Source organism: Eucalyptus grandis, chromosome 9, assembly GCF_016545825.1.
Source record: "Eucalyptus grandis isolate ANBG69807.140 chromosome 9, ASM1654582v1, whole genome shotgun sequence".
Taxonomy (NCBI): domain Eukaryota; kingdom Viridiplantae; phylum Streptophyta; class Magnoliopsida; order Myrtales; family Myrtaceae; genus Eucalyptus; species Eucalyptus grandis.
The window spans coordinates 33,681,601-33,696,910 of NC_052620.1; the positions used below are offsets into that span (position 1 = coordinate 33,681,601).

Genomic DNA, 15,310 nt, shown 5'->3' on the forward strand with positions numbered 1-15,310 from the left:
CCATTCGCACGGTTTGTCCGAATCCGGACAATTGCCCTCTGTCACTTGCTCTTTTCACTCCGGCTCGGTCCCCAGCTTTCATCACATAGTAAACCCGTGCTAAATCCCCTCCCTAATCAAAGTGAATGCGCGCTAGGTGCTAGGGAGAAAAGCAAGAAAAAAGGAGGTCATAATGTCTTTTGCACGCATACTTATCTTGTGTATATTGATTCATGCTTAGTTCGTGTATATTGATACGAAGTGCGGTGTATCGTTTGGTGAGCGTAATTGGTGAGCAAAAAAGGTAAGCGCGATTAGGAAAGTGCATTCGTGTTCCAAATAAGGATTAACAACTTGGGCAAGGTGTAGAAGATGATTATCTTACTTATTTAGCTAATCAATTTTTAATTTTTGGCTAATATCATCATGTATGCTTAGATGGAAAAACCAAAAAAAAAAAAGAAAAAAATTGGGGAAAAAAAGAAGAAGGAGAGGTGAAAAGGAGCACCATTTCAAGAGCGGCACCTTTCCCCCTTCACTCTTGCCTAGGGCTCTCTCTCTCTCTCTCTCTCTCTCTCTCTTTCTGCTTGGGCGTGTTCCATGGCTTTCCGGCGTGGAATGGTGAGGTCGCCAGCGACGGCGGCTCAGGCGATGCGCGTTTAGCAGCTCAATTTCCGGGCATTCCGAGGCCGTTTGCGGAGGCGCGGAGGTTCGGCGATTTCTGCCGGGAATTCTCGGGCTGTTCCGAGGAGGCTTCGGTGGCGCGGCGGAAGAGATGGTGAGGCCCGCCGCCAAGACACCTCACCACCACCACCACCACGAGCAGCACGACGACGACGACGACGAGGAGACCGAGTACGGCGACGACTTCGCTCCTGCCCACAATTCTAACTCTTCTTTCCCGAAAGGTTGCTCTTTTTTTGAGGATTTTCGAGAAAGATTGTGTAAATTTCCCTCCTTTTTTTTTTTTTTAATTTTTTAATTTTTTGGTTTCCTGACCTGCGTGTTCGTGTAGAGGAAGCAGGGAAAGGGGACGGGAAGAGGGGGAGCGCGCCGCGGTCGAAGCATTCGGAGACGGAGCAGCGCAGGAGGAGCAAGATCAACGAGAGGCAAGCGCTTGTTGTTCCTGTAAAATTGCCGTTGTCGTGCTCCGTTCTGCTTTGTGGTGTTGAAGTTAGTGTAAAATCAGTGGATGGTTGGGTGTGGTGTGGTGGATATTTTGCTTAGTTCATGGGAAGCTGGTCTTTGCTTCTTGCATTTGGTTTCGTGGTCCCTATAGCTTCTGCACAGTCGGAACCGAGGCGCCCGTCTTGATTTTTAGTTCTTTTGGGCCCCCGGATTGCTGCCGATAATTTACTTAAATCACATCACCCATGCATGCCTGGGTGGGAAAAAAAGGAAGCTGGAAGGAATTTATTCTCGAATAAAGAATGTAAATTGCGCAAGAAGTGCTTTTAAGTCCATTTGGTTCATTGTAGAAAATTTCCAATTTTTCCGTTGTTAAATTATGCAAAAGATAGTGAATACCATGAAGGGTGAATAATCCAAACGGTTGATGTGAATACAGTTTGAATTTGCAAACTTGTGAAAGCTTCTGCCTTGTTTGGATCCTGTACCATGACATAGGCTCATAATCCAGTCTTTCTCATGTTGATGTCCTTACAATTATAGCAGAAGAACCACTTTGTGGTTGATGTTTCATTTTGGAATTGCAGGTTTCAAATACTGAGAGATCTCATCCCTCAAAATGATCAAAAAAGAGATAAGGCTTCATTCTTGTTAGAGGTAAATGGTCCAGGCACATCTTTTGGACACTAAATTGGCTTTTTTTTTTTTGTGGAAAAATGTGATAGCTGAGCAGAGTTCCATAAATTTCTTTCAGGTTATAGAGTACATTCAATTTTTACAGGAGAAATTACAGATGTATGAGGGTTCATACCCTGGTTATGATCAGGAGCCAAGTAAATTAACACCATGGGTAAGAGCCAGCACTGCACATATGCTGTTAAAGTAGTATCGCCTGCCTTGTTATTTGTTTTAACTTGTTTTTGGACATGAATATAGAAATTGGTTCCAACTACTTAAGGTTTTATATTTCCTTGCATGGCAATGTAGATCGATCGAATGGAAAGTTATGAAAACAATCGACTTTTTTTTTTGTGAAGACGAAGTGAAATGTCTTCTGTAAAACAGTAAACTGTACAGTTTGTCTTGCAGTTTTCTGCAACCTCAGAATTGATCATGTGAACTCATTCTGGCCATTGGTCAATTTGAGTTTATTGCTGGGAGACACGTTCCATATCCGCGTATGGTGTTAATTCTGCATTTGGGATTTGGTAGTTTTATAAAAGACATTTCCCTGTGACATTACTTGGTCAAGAAATTTCTGGACTTGCTTTGAGAAATTACTTCTGCATGATCAGTGATGTCACTTCATGAGGTGCTTATATCATGAATTCAGATAATAATGCTGCAAGATGTTTGCTGAAACCTTGGATAGCTGGTTGTCAAGGATTTAGTTATGCTTGATTGAGGAATACATTTGGGATTTATGGTTTGATGTCTACTGGAATTTACTTTAGAATGTTATATGGATCGCACAAAGTTGTTCCTTGGACTGGCATCAATTTTGTTTTTTAATTCATCCGCATTGCTATTAGTATGTGTATATGCATGTGCTTACTAAATGTCCATTCTAAGTCAACTCGTAAGAAAAGATAGACTTATCCAGAGAAACTATTGATCCTTATGGAAGACTTCTTGTATTGTCAGTACTTAGTTTTGAAAATCTATGAGCTTGTTAAGTGAATAGTTGGCATCAAGTGATTTGCTGAAGCTAATATTATCATGAAATGCCAACATAGAACCACAGATAGTGTTCTTTGTAATGTTTCCTTCATTTGTTGCAGAGAAGCAACACTGGGACTGTGGAAAGTCAAATGGATCATCTTCAAATTATGAAAAACGGAAGTGCTCATGAGAGCAGAGTTGTTATGAACCCACTGCTTGCAAATGCGCAGAACTCATTGGAATCTGATTTGGGAAATGCTGCAGTCTCCATAGACATGCAAACCCAACCAGGCATGTATGCTTCTGTTGGGCATGGCGGGGTGGCCAGTGAACCGTTGACTGAAGCCGTATCTAATGTCGGGAACGTGTCTGGCCATCCTCAGTCGCAGTTGTGGCAGGCGATGCCTTTTGCAGCAGATTGTAGCATCCCAAACAATACACATATTGATCAAGAGCAATTTACCATTGAAAGTGGATCTGTTAGCCTTTCTGCTGCCTATTCTCAAGGGTAATTGGTCCTTGAAACCCATTAAATCCAGTTAAATTTTTGGTTGATGTTTCTTATGCCTTGTCCAACAAAGATATATCGCTAATCTACATTATAATGGATATGAAGTAACTTCCTATGTGGAGTATGTAAATGAAGTTCCCTAATATTAAGGGTTCTACCACTGAAAGATAACGCTTTTATCTGGAATCTTGATTGTCACAGCATCAATGAAGAAGAGGACTACTGCAAGTATAATCAGAATAATATACGATGATTTACCTAATCTTTGTGTTGAGAGACAAGATGTTTGTATGCTTTGGGCTGTCTCTGACATATTCACATTTCTTCTGAGTTTATATCACTGACCTTTGAGTTTCACAGCAGCTTGAATTGGACTGCCTAATTGCTTTCATGCTAGAGTTGCATCATTGCAAGCTGTGAAATCTTCTTTTTGATGTTACATCTCATCTAATGATATCTTGTTCCAGAAATGGTTGAATATTCCTGTATGACAGCATAGTAGTCTTGTGACAGGATATTAAACACTCTGACCCAAGCACTGCAATCATCGGGAGTGGATTTGTCCCAAGCCAACATCTCTGTGCAAATTGATGTTGGGAAGCGAGCAAATAATAGAGCGGCTGGTACCTTATCCACTTTAAAGGTCTAAAACCTATGACTCATTTTTTGGGCTATCATCTCTCATGAAATAGTTGTCGCTGTTTTTTTTTTTTTAAATAATTACAAACCCATTCTGTTATTGATTGTAGCTAGGGAAGCTGCAAGACCTGTTAGAACCACCAACTGAGATTTTTTATTTTTCGCTTTTCAGTCCCGCTTCTTCAGTGTTTCAGATTGCAAACATTTGACAGCAGACTAAAATTAGCTGGTTTGTGTAGAATGTTTAACAGTAGCAAATACAGCAAATGCGATTTTTGCAGCACTGAATGCAATGGCCATCCTAAATGCGACATAAGCCTTTGAAATTTTGGTGTCCTTACTTTGATATAAGCAGCTGAAATTGTGATATTCTTTGGATGGTAATGGCATTAGTTTGTAATGCTGTCCATGCAGGATGAGTTGTGTTGTAGATGTATAAGTCCTAAATGCGATTTTTGCAGCACTGAATGCAATGGCCATCCTAAATGCGACATAAGCTTTTGAAATTTTGGTGTCCTTACTTTGATATAAGCAGCTGAAATTGTGATATTCTGCATTAGTTTGTAATGCTGTCCATGCAGGATGAGTTTGTGTTGTAGATGTATAAGTCCTTTAAAACTATTTTGGTGGCCTAGTGTATGGTAAATGACCCTTTAATTGCTTTAAGAGCGGTTAATTATTTGCAATGATGTAGCTTCTTGAAGTATGTGGTAGTCTACTTCCAATTTGCTATTCTAATTGTCATTCCACCAATGATGTGCAAGTTAACTATTGGTTATATGGTCGGTGAATCTATTTTTATATCTTCTTGCACCTCTTTCTCCTGGTAAATGCCTAGATAGTAATGACAGAGTTGGCAATTAAGACTGACGATCTGTCAGGCTGAAAGAGCAATATTGACCATGACTAATTCATTTCTGAAGTCTCGAGCTTCATAAACTTTTTAGAAGGCCTTCATCTCTGAATATGTTCTGCTTGAAATGTGCTAAAGCTAACAAGTGGACATGCTTGTGACAAATTCACAAAATTGTAGAGGGGGTTGAATTCAAAGCTAGACATTTCATGTATTTGCGTGTTTAGTCTTTAAATCTGTCTTCACATTTGTACAGGATCATGAAAACGTCCCTCCAGATAGTCAAGCTCGGATGCATGATGGCTCCGAAGTCTATGGTGAAGAACCTGATCAGGCTCACAAAAGACTTAGAACAGAGAAGAGTTAGTGAATCAGAATGGTCTACCTCCTTTTCTCATTATTCTTTTTCTATGTAATGTTAGGAGTGGAAACAGGAAGTAGGTTCCATCAATTGTCTACCGTGGTCTGAGAACAGCTAAGTTCAGGTTAATTGTATATGGTGGTGCTCTCTGATTTGCGTAGCTACATGCAAAATGCATAGAAAAGTTCTATTACATGTATTCATTTATTTGAATCTCCTGTGCCCAATTCTGGCTTCCGTGGGTATATAACGAGAAGCGGCATAGCGACATCTGGTGGCATTTCCTTAATTCTTGTTCAGGTTTGAAGGTGCTTAGGCGCGGCTTCTTTCCTCTTCCTGTGCTACTGTAGTGCAATTTACTTTTAAATGTCTTTTGAAGATCCTGCTGCTTTCCAATGTCATTCCCTTGCCATCTTTACCAGACTTTTCTTCTTTAGTCTTTCTTAAGCTTATTCCGTGCATCTCCCTTTCATTCTCTTTTTCTCCACTCTTTCAATCTCTTTGCCAGACCATATTTGTTATTTGCCTTCCAGGTGTTTTATTTTTATTCGCTTTTTGGACGGTTCTTTTACGAACTCTGCTGAGCTTCTCTACTCCCTCTGAACTTTTTTGAGTCTGAACACCTGTGAGTCCCGTCCGTGAGGACCTGATTTTCACCAACTTTTTTAGAGGTGAGAGATGCATTGCTTCTTCCTGTAAAACGAATCCTGCAGTTTCTTCAAATCCTCAAGCAAAGTACCAATTTTTATCTTCTTTCCTTTTTGTGAGAGGTTGCTCTCTTCTCACCTAGAAAAGCTTCCCCTGTCACGGATTGCTTCACTCTCCTTTACTCAATCTTCTCTGTTATAACCCACGTAATCTTCCTCCATTCGACCACCACAAAATGCATCCCTCAACCATCAGCGACGACGCCCTCATTCATGTGGAGACTCCTAACCACGACCGCGAATCCTCCTCCCCGACACGGTTCCATGAGCCATGCCAACTTGCCACCGTCCCGTTGCTTCTCCAACCGTCCTATGCCAGGTCGAAATCGCTCATCTCTGATGATCTCCGCCACTTCCGAATCAGCCTCAGGTGGTGCGCGCTCGATCAGTCCTCCTGTTTCGGGATGTTCATCTCCATTTTCACGTTCATACTTTTCACGTTCGTCATTCCAATAGTGAGCTCCCTAGCCGTGAAAGTACCATCGACAGCTCCAGTCGAGAACCCGATATCTTTCAACCTGCTTGTCCAGTTCCCGGAATCGGGCTTAGCGGCAATTGGCTTCTTCACACTATGCAGGTAGCATCTTTTTCTTCATTTTTTCGTCAGGCGTTTCCTTTTCTAAATGGTGTTAATCCAGCTCGAGATAACGAATTGTGATCTTAGCGAGTCCTTTGGTTTTGTTTTTCTTCCCTTTTCCCAAAGCTTTATCTATATTTCAACCTTCATCTTATAATAATACTAGTGTCAATCCTGTGGTTGGTACATGCAGTTCATGCAAGTTCTAAAGTTGAGCAAACTGAGAACAAAATCCCGAATGTCTGTTCTTCAATCACATTAAACTGCAGTAGAAGACTCTTCGTGACTGACTTTCCTGCTCTCGACGTCTTTGTTGTGACGCGTAACGCAGGTTCTTCAATAAGTATGGGCTGCGGCAGCTCCTCTTCCTCGATGTGCTTGAATATGACTCCGCCCCTGTGCGTCGTAACTACACCCGCGAGCTCGACAAGTCGTTCCGATACCTGTCCTACATCCTCCTCCCTTCCTTCCTTGTCGAACTTACCCACAAGGTTGTCTTCTTCTCGACCGTCTCCATGTCCTTCTCCCTCCCCTTCCCCTTCCCATCCAACGCTGTCCTCTTCGTCCTCGTCCTCGCCTCCTGGATCTACCGAACCGGCATCTTCCTCCTTGTCTGTGTCCTGTTCAGGCTGACCTGCGAGCTCCAGATCCTAAGGCTCGGTGGCCTCCACGGGATGCTTGAGGGCTGCGGGTCCGACCCGAGTGCCATATTTGATGAGCACGTCAGGATCAGGAAGCAGCTGTCCGCAACAAGCCACCGGTACCGTTTCTTCATCATCAGTTGCCTCCTGACGATGACAGTGAGCCAGTTTGCAGCACTGCTGATCGTCCTGGCATCAAAGACCGAGAAGAATTTCTTCAATTCCGGAGATCTTGTAGTGAGTGAACGAAGCGAATTCAATTATGTTCCCCAGAATATGTTTGTCACCTTCGTTTGATTTTCTTGATGCATTTGTTGCAGGTGTGTTCGGTTGTTGAGCTGAGTGGTCTGTTCTTGTGCTTGTTGGGGGCTGCAAGAATCACCCACAGAGCTCAAGGGATCGCCTCTTTGGCCACTAGATGGAACATGCTAGTGACTTCCGCTTCTGCTTCTGGTTCGAACCGGCCGAAACCCGAAACTGTGGAACACAACGGCTGGCACAGCGACACCGACTCGGATCTCCTCATCCCAGTCTCCACCTTCTCAGATTCTAGCTCATTCCAAATCCGACAAGCACTAGGTCAGTTCATATCCACACATATCCATACACATGAAATCCATCATTGAAGCTCAAACCTCACTTCGATACCATCTCTCATTCGGTGTACTGTATGTGCAGTGGCGTACTTGGAGCGGAACAATGGCGGGATAACGCTGTACGGGTTCGCACTGGACCGGGGGCTGCTGCACACGATCTTTGCATTCGAGTTCTCGCTCGTGCTGTGGATACTGAGCAAGGTGGTGGTCCTGTCTTGATCTACAAGAAACAAGTTTTCCCCCCACTTTTTTCCCTCGAGCTTTTATATATTATCTACTGAAATCGATTCTCACTTGTAACAATTGAATCATGTAAACTTTTCCTCGTCCCTAGTTCATCAGTTTTCAAATGTTTTCTACATCAGATTTGAGCCAAAAAAAGTCCCTGACAAGCGACTGCAAGAAAGCGAGAAGCGCTCGTTTGTAACAATTGAAGGATGAAGATTGAAACTCGAGCAAAACAGAGAACTCGATAGACGTTTGAGTCCCGCATGGCCCCATGGAAGGTATGAGGATGTCAAACGAACGATGCAAAAGAGCAAGCGGACTCGGTCTTGAAACTCGTACCATTCTCGGCCTTTTGTCCAAGATCGTTTTCGATCTTCCCTAGATACCACGTGTGATGAATTATTCCAATGAAGATCTCGTTGGTTCTAAGTTATATTAATGTCGCAGAAGATGTGTGAACTGATACAAGGCCAAACGCACCACAGTGGCACTGTAATTCATTGCTAACATTCGCTACACACTTTTGACACTAGACGACGCAGAACAGATACATACAGAAGCTTAACGCCCTAAACCCCCATGAAGGAATGCTTATCATCGATCAGTACCCAATTCTGGGAACGACTTTTCCCATCAAGGACACACCACATGAAACAAAATTCTGAGGATATATTATGCTAGACGATGCATGCTAATCAATTAAGTCAGTGCATAATTACATCCGGAATCTCGTGCACTGCGGATGTGGGATGCACAGGAATCAAACCACGATCGGCATAAGCAAATTCTCTCCCGCGAAAAGCCACATATTTAGGCGCACCGATGAGTGGTCAGTCTACTTCTTCTGGTTTGAACATTAGCTGAACTGAACTTTGTGGGCCGACGAGAAATGCTTGCACGACTCGACCACCGTCGCCTCCACCTTGCTGGGTTTCTCCGGCCTCGAAGACGCGGCCTTGGCGGGCACGAGGAAGCAAGAGAAGAAGGTCTTGAACCAGTATATGCTGTCACCGCTCTCGCCCATCTCTTCCACTCCCAACTCTGTTTTTTCCCGCAGGATGCTTTTCTTGCGCAAGAGCTCACAGCTGAAACATGAACTGAATGCGGTCATCTGCCCCGTTTTATAATGGCTGAGACTTCCTTGGCCGGCCCCGTTTTATAATGGCTGAGACTTCCTTGGCGTCCAAGCATGAAAGACATTCCAAAGTGACCCAGATACTTTTAACCGAACTTTTGCGGGTAATTTGACTCGCTACCGTTTCGAAAGACCAAAATTTTTTGCTCCCATGGTTTCCGCAGCGGCTGCTCCGCTTTGCTGAAGCCACCGCGGAAATGTCTTCTTTTGACTTTTCAGGTGATCTTTACCTTGGGTAGCCACATGTGATCCAAATTCTAACATCATTTAATTAAGTAGGAATTGACTTCTCAATCTTAATGACGGGAATAATAGAAAATTTGACCTTATTTTCTTTGGAAAATATAATTTCCCCAATTTATTTTTTTATCATTTTGACCCCGGAATTTATGAGTAATCACAAGAATGCCCTTTAAAAAAGGCAGCATCTTTTCAAGATCAAGTATAAACATACCCTACGCCACCATAGTCAGCTAAATCTCTGCCGTGAAATTTGTATATACTCCCATCACCCTACAACAAAATTGTTGCTGGGGTTCTCTGTTGCTAACAACACTACTTTTGAATCCCCAGAAATGAGTTCCTCTTTCTGCACAATTTGATACAAATTTCAAGATGATCATAGATTAGAATGACTACCAAAATGAAAGGGGGCAAAACCAAAAAACAAAGATTGATAGGAAACAAAACTATGAACCACAAGCACTCTATCACCCCTAAAAAACTCATGTACACAAGTCTGAAACTTTCTGCCTAAGCACCTGTTATCTTCTCTCTCCACCTTCTAGTTCTTCCTGGTCCTCCAACTGGGCCTCCTCTTTACTTGCCTCACCGCTTCCGTTTTCATGAGCTGCACCACTGCTATTCCGAAGAAACAACCCAGACGATGAGGTGTCGTCCTCGTCAAGATCTTCATCGCGCTCCTTCTCTATTGAAAGGGATGTCATGCTGGTGTCCATCCAAGCAGGGCAATGGTGGACAGAGCCAAGAGCTGCGTGAAGGGAGTGAGACGAACTGGAAGTGTGGGATGTAGATTTGGCTGGATCGTGGCTCGAGCAAGAACATTCAGGGACAGGATAAGAGAGGAAAGAGAGAGACTTCGATTTTACAGACGCTTCTGTTAGCCCGTCCAGCAGGCTATTTCTCAGGTGCTTGCGGATCGATGTCAGCCATGTTCGATTTGCCTGATAAAGGTGGTCACGTGTTTCTTCCAAGAACTTCACGACTTGCTTCCTGCATTCACAGAAACACGGTACCAATTATTTCACGTGGAAAAAGACCATACTTTCATGAGAGAAGAGTCAAGAGAATAGAATACAGGATCTTTCTGATACAATGTGAAAACTTTTTTATCTTAGTTGAAAGCCCAACTTAACAATCATCTGGAACATGCATGTCATGCCCAAGGGTGCGGATGTAACATTAGTCCAGCGGCGATTGAACAGAGAGCAATCTCCAGTTGAAAAAATCACAACTAAGAGACAAGAATTGGAAACTTTTAATGGTTCTGTTTATCATGTACTCAAAGTTTGAGAATCCAAACGCCTAAGTAACTGCCTGACAAGACATTTGCATACTTTTAAAGGTTCTATTTATCATGTACTCATAAGGTTCAAGAATTCAAAGGCCTAAGTAACTGCCTGAAAAGACACTCATATGGAGAAACAAGGGAGTTGAACTACTACGAACAAACAATAGCACCCAATTCTTTTTCAAATACAAAGCTATTGCCTAACGAGAGAGATTCACTTGTTTACGATATTAAGCTGTCTACGATAAATCAGCCAGATGGTTACCTGTTAGGTCTGTAAGTTCTGGAGGCCGCTGACTGGTATAGTCTATGGCCCATCACTAAGGTGGCGAAATTTGGATGCCCCTTACCATCATGATCAAACCCAGGAACAAACACATCGGCTTCAACACAAACCACATAGTCAATTGCTTCCCAGAGTAATTTATGGGCATTCATCCTCAGCTCCATTACTGTACTGTCAGGCTCATTATCACTTTCAGCCACCCAGCCCCACCAACCTTCAATATTATAAGGGTATTTGGGCCGGGCTGGAGGTGGTGGAAGTGGACGAGGGCGTGGGCCTGCCAGTTTCCACGCTTTGCGTTTCAATTCTACATTGACAGGAGTAAGCTTCTTGGGATAATCTGAAGCTAGGTTGGACTCACGCCCGTAAATTCTGTTTAGCTCCCAACTCGAACTAAGCGAAGTCCTATCGACGACATTTTCAAACATGGAGTGAAGAGGTATTAATGTCCTTTGACCACCAAAGACTTCACCCCCCGAAACATATATTATGGTATCCCATGAGTATCCATATGCACGGAGAAGAATTCCAATCTGTTAACACAATATAACTTTGATTAAATCAATCAATGGAATTGAGATGAGTTCCCAAAAAAATGTTCAATCAGAATTGGACAAGCTCCATCTTCTAAAATATAGGTTCGCCCCATATAAATGCAAAACAAGCTACAAGAGGCCTTTTCTCATTTCAACTAACACTATAGAAATTGACCTCCATCTCTCTACATCACAATAGGCAAACTGCTATGAATATGTGCAAAGTAATCAAGCTTCATAAAGCATTATTAACCAATTAGGCTTACCTCTTCCGGCATAAGAGGGCAAGACCCGTTGAGGCGCTTTCCTGCTGAATCCACAGAGAGGCTCCCCTTGACAATCCCGCGCTTCAGCATCCAAGCTCTTTTATGTTGGATGAGTTCAGTATGTACATCCTTAAAGAATTTTTGCCAAACCACACTCTTCTCAATGCCAATTCCAGAGGAGCCAAAAATCCATCACAAGGTAGTTTGACAAAACAGCATACCTGGAACAACTCGGCGCAACCATGATATGCCAATGCATCTCTTGTCAACCCAGGATCATATGCTATAAATGGCCGTCCAGGGGACCGTAATCTAGAAATTACACTGAAGATTAGTGAAATGCTGTAAAACTTAGCAGATGAGAAAAATTGGAATCACAAGCAATCAATCACCTATGCAGAATATTAGTAGCCAGTTCCTGGACCTCCTGTCTAAATCGAAGAGCATGGAAAGAGACTCTACATCTCAGCCTCTGAAGCTCTTCAAACTGGGGTGCAAGGATAGCCTGGATAAGGCCCAACATAAGAGAGAGTTTGAAAATTGGGAGAAGATCATGACAAAACAGTGGCAAATCGTATTAGGACAGATGCTCCTCATCTAGAAGATCCCATAGAAACTTCCCACGTTTCAAATTTTAAATTAGATACACGGTTGTCTTAGGGTATTTCAAAGTTTCCACTAGACACCTCGACACATACATTGATGGGAAGAACTGACTCTACAGATGCTACAAATTGAGGTGAATATCAGCACCCAGATGGAAACTCCATGTCAAATAAAAGAAAAGATTTAACAGCTCTAGTAATATTGCTACCAGAAATGTAAGAGAAGGAGTCTTGCTGTCCAGAGTCAGTTCACACAAATGCAGGGGGACAGCACTAGGAACATAGACAGGGGATTGTAGCTCATAATGTGGTTGACAAACGCATGCAGTAATCTACACAAGGAAGAATATCTTCAGAAACATCTGGCAATCAGATCTAAAATCTGCAGGCCCTTTTCCAATTAGAAAATGACAAATCAGTATTGATAACTGTAGAAAAGATTCTTTTCACATCACATGCGAGAGAATACTCAGATTATGGAAGATTTTTAAGTCATACCTGTAAGCATCCACCATCAGAGACCACCAATTCAACAACTGAATGCTTGTTCAGTACCGGAAGAACATGGTGGAGAAAAAAGTATGGTGAGGCCTGGTATGGAACCCTAAAAAGTGGGATCTTCTTCTTCCGCCTTGCCCCTTTTAGATCTTTTGGAAGGGTCTTAACTACTCTAACATCCTTTGCCAATGCTGTCATGAATTGCTCCTCACTGTAGAGATAGGAAAAGCTCTTGAACTCTGAGCTGCATGCAAAGTAACACACATAGCCTTTGATTAAGATAGATTGAAATCACAAAACCTGTGCAAGGAAAAAAGATTCATGCAACATGCCATACACACACACACACACACACCCTACACACCTGATGCCTTTACTGCTCGTGGTAGATTGGATCTCTGGAACAACTAATGTCGCATTAAGAAGCCGAGACACTGCGACTACATCGCATATCTGTAAGATTAAGAAGATCTCATTCACACCTTTAATTTATCGGAATAGTTTTAATTAAATTGACCAATTTAAGCATCTGATCCCCTACCGAGTTTCGTATCTCATGGAAACCTCCTTGTATTCTGACAAAGATAAAGCCATTTGTCTGCATACTGGGTTCTGCCATTTACTTAAGCTAGTTAGTGAATCCTAAAATAAAAATCCCGACAAGATTATAACATAGAGCTTGGACAAGTGGGGGAGTTACCCCTCCTATAAGAGATGACCGGCCCAACAGAAAGTACTCTGCTACATGCAATTTAAAAGTGGAACCTATGGCTCAAGTCAAGAAGCTCATGAATGACTGAAAAGATAAAATCCTTAACTAATTTGCATATTCAATCTGACCATCCTTTTTTCCGATAAGATCCTTAACTAACATCGTACATGTTCAATCTCACCATCCTTTCTTCCTTCCACAAATTGCTTCAAGCAAGAAAATATGCCACCTCTATAACAAGAGTGTAGGAACTAATGAGATTATCAAACTTGAAGAGTGGAGTTGACATTATCAAACCCAAAACCAGAACATATTCTACGCTCTATACTGGATATGGAACATGTACCTAAGCTATCGTAATGAAAAAATAAGAGGAAACTGTAGAAACAAAAAGTAAACAGTGGTGTAACAAGATTATATGCAAGTTGTAACCTGCATAATTTCCTCTGGGATTGGCATGAGGATGCAAAGATTCAAGGTGCCTAACCGGACCCCATAGCCTTCTATACAGTGGACTCTGCTTCATGAATTTAAGATTAATCAGGGGTAATGGTGAGGAAAATAAAATTCAAAAGAAAAGGAGCACAAAAACCACATTGCAGAGTTGGCCGTGGACCATGGACTCCTTACCACAAGAAAAGCAGATCCAAACTAGAAAAGAAACACGAAATCAAGACAAGCAAAGGAGAACAAACCAAAAGCATCTTTTCGGACACCAACTAATTTTCCTTTTCAATCCATACTATCATGAAGCCCAGAAAACAAAAAACTGCACACTATCAGTAATTCAAGCAGAACACCGATCACAAAAAAAGAAAAAGAACGCAGCTCCATCAAAACGCATTTACAACAGGAAGCGCAAAACCAAGAACTATACACCGGGCAGCTTGATGAGGCAGTGTGAAAGAATTCCCTAGACAGAAAAAGAAAGGGAAGCAAAGAAGTGAAATTTGCACGAGCAAAAGGGCGACAAAAAAGAAAAAAGAGATCTTTAAGAGGGGAGGCTTCGGGTGAATTACTGTGGTGGGGATGTCGACATTCTCGAAGATGGGTCTCCAGGAGAAGATGGTGATGGAAGTCTGATACTCAGAGAAGCCGTCTTCAGTGAATCTGGCGAGCAAGAAGTGGACGAAGAGGGAGAGAGCCGATAGAACAAGACCCACCAAACCCACCCACTTCAGTCTTGACTTCATCATGACCGTCTTCCCTTCTCCTTTCATTGCCAAAACCCACCCCAATCCCTCCTGCTTCCTCAAACTCCAAACTTTCTCCGCAAATTATCAGCTTTCTCCCTCCCTCCCTCTCTCTCCCTCCACGGTATTACTTCTACCCAAAGAAACGGGAACAAGGAAAATGGACCCAACCCAGTCCCTTCTGCTTTCTCAAACTCAGAAATTTCTCTGTAAAATCCCAGCTCTCTCTCTCTCTCTGCCTGCTATGACACTGCCACTTGCAGAAAGAAAGAAAAATGGAAGTGGGTAAGAGAGAGAGAGAGAGCCTGACAGCAGAGGAGTGAAGGGAGGGAGAGAGAGAGCGTGAAAAGTCAAGGACTCGAAGGGACAGGGCGAGCGAGACAACACGTGGGATAGCATGTTTCGGACAATACAGACGGTGCTGTTTGAGTTGGAAACGTTCAGACACGCCTGTTTCCAGCATTTTTTTACTTGTTGGATCTCTAACCAGCGTTCACGAATTTTCATCTTCAGATGCAAAACCAAAATAATCTTTTGAAGAACAATTTTTTAAAAAGTTTTCGTAACTTGATTTGATTTACAAGCCAAATTTTTAGAATCTTTCAAGTGCAAAAATTGGCGTGTGAATTTTTATTTTATTTTATTTTAGAATTTGTAGAAAGAAGT

At 42.4% G+C, this 15,310-nt stretch overlaps 3 protein-coding genes across 6 annotated transcripts; 2 read left to right on the forward strand and 1 right to left on the reverse strand.

Moving 5' to 3' along the window:
- The first annotated feature begins 498 nt into the window (after nucleotides 1-498).
- Nucleotides 499-5,401, forward strand: LOC104419452 (transcription factor BIM2). Of its 2 annotated transcripts, none has more exons than XM_010031118.3 (7): nucleotides 499-887; nucleotides 1,004-1,088; nucleotides 1,695-1,764; nucleotides 1,862-1,957; nucleotides 2,889-3,277; nucleotides 3,794-3,923; nucleotides 5,029-5,401. In XM_010031118.3, exons 1-7 carry the CDS (start codon nucleotides 755-757, stop codon nucleotides 5,137-5,139), a joined length of 1,014 nt encoding a protein of 337 aa, XP_010029420.2. In that variant the 5' UTR covers nucleotides 499-754; the 3' UTR covers nucleotides 5,140-5,401. The 2 variants fall into 2 exon arrangements, with proteins under 2 accessions (XP_010029420.2, XP_010029419.2); XM_010031117.3 differs by having other exon boundaries at nucleotides 500-887; nucleotides 995-1,088.
- Nucleotides 5,402-5,532: 131 nt separating this feature from the next.
- LOC104419453 lies at nucleotides 5,533-8,315 on the forward strand. Of its 2 annotated transcripts, XM_010031120.3 has the most exons (5): nucleotides 5,533-6,417; nucleotides 6,749-7,295; nucleotides 7,379-7,637; nucleotides 7,737-7,855; nucleotides 8,020-8,315. In XM_010031120.3, the coding sequence occupies exons 1-5, from the start codon at nucleotides 6,017-6,019 to the stop codon at nucleotides 8,023-8,025; spliced, it is 1,332 nt and encodes a 443-aa protein (XP_010029422.2). In that variant the 5' UTR covers nucleotides 5,533-6,016; the 3' UTR covers nucleotides 8,026-8,315. The 2 variants fall into 2 exon arrangements, with proteins under 2 accessions (XP_010029422.2, XP_010029421.2); XM_010031119.3 differs by having other exon boundaries at nucleotides 7,737-8,315.
- Nucleotides 8,316-9,483: 1,168 nt separating this feature from the next.
- LOC104419454 (O-fucosyltransferase 27) lies at nucleotides 9,484-14,983 on the reverse strand. 2 transcript variants are annotated; one of them, XM_010031123.3, is made up of 10 exons: nucleotides 14,471-14,983; nucleotides 13,884-13,971; nucleotides 13,281-13,351; nucleotides 13,104-13,192; nucleotides 12,740-12,983; nucleotides 12,029-12,141; nucleotides 11,858-11,948; nucleotides 11,637-11,765; nucleotides 10,814-11,367; nucleotides 9,484-10,250 (listed from the first exon to the last, which is right to left on the reverse strand). In XM_010031123.3, exons 1-10 carry the CDS (start codon nucleotides 14,669-14,671, stop codon nucleotides 9,782-9,784), a joined length of 2,049 nt encoding a protein of 682 aa, XP_010029425.2. In that variant the 5' UTR covers nucleotides 14,672-14,983; the 3' UTR covers nucleotides 9,484-9,781. The 2 variants fall into 2 exon arrangements, with proteins under 2 accessions (XP_010029425.2, XP_010029427.2); XM_010031125.3 differs by having other exon boundaries at nucleotides 13,884-13,968; nucleotides 14,471-14,982.
- Nucleotides 14,984-15,310: the final 327 nt, after the last annotated feature.

What these genes read in the sequence shown, in the direction of transcription:
- LOC104419454 (XM_010031123.3), bottom strand. Translation starts at nt 14,671, where the DNA reads ATGAAAGGAGAAGGGAAGACGGTCATGATGAAGTCAAGACTGAAGTGG. An exon ending in TCCATGAGATACGAAACTCG is followed by an intron (nt 13,193 to 13,280) that starts GTAGGGGATCAG and finishes TTAATCTTACAG; the next exon opens with ATATGCGATGTAGTCGCAGT. An exon ending in GTTGCGCCGAGTTGTTCCAG is followed by an intron (nt 11,766 to 11,857) that starts GTATGCTGTTTT and finishes AAATTCTTTAAG; the next exon opens with GATGTACATACTGAACTCAT.
- LOC104419453 (XM_010031119.3), top strand. Translation starts at nt 6,017, where the DNA reads ATGCATCCCTCAACCATCAGCGACGACGCCCTCATTCATGTGGAGACT. An exon ending in GGCTTCTTCACACTATGCAG is followed by an intron (nt 6,418 to 6,748) that starts GTAGCATCTTTT and finishes CGCGTAACGCAG; the next exon opens with GTTCTTCAATAAGTATGGGC. An exon ending in CCAAATCCGACAAGCACTAG is followed by an intron (nt 7,638 to 7,736) that starts GTCAGTTCATAT and finishes CTGTATGTGCAG; the next exon opens with TGGCGTACTTGGAGCGGAAC.
- LOC104419452 (XM_010031117.3), top strand. Translation starts at nt 755, where the DNA reads ATGGTGAGGCCCGCCGCCAAGACACCTCACCACCACCACCACCACGAG. An exon ending in AGGAGCAAGATCAACGAGAG is followed by an intron (nt 1,089 to 1,694) that starts GCAAGCGCTTGT and finishes TTGGAATTGCAG; the next exon opens with GTTTCAAATACTGAGAGATC. An exon ending in GTACCTTATCCACTTTAAAG is followed by an intron (nt 3,924 to 5,028) that starts GTCTAAAACCTA and finishes ACATTTGTACAG; the next exon opens with GATCATGAAAACGTCCCTCC.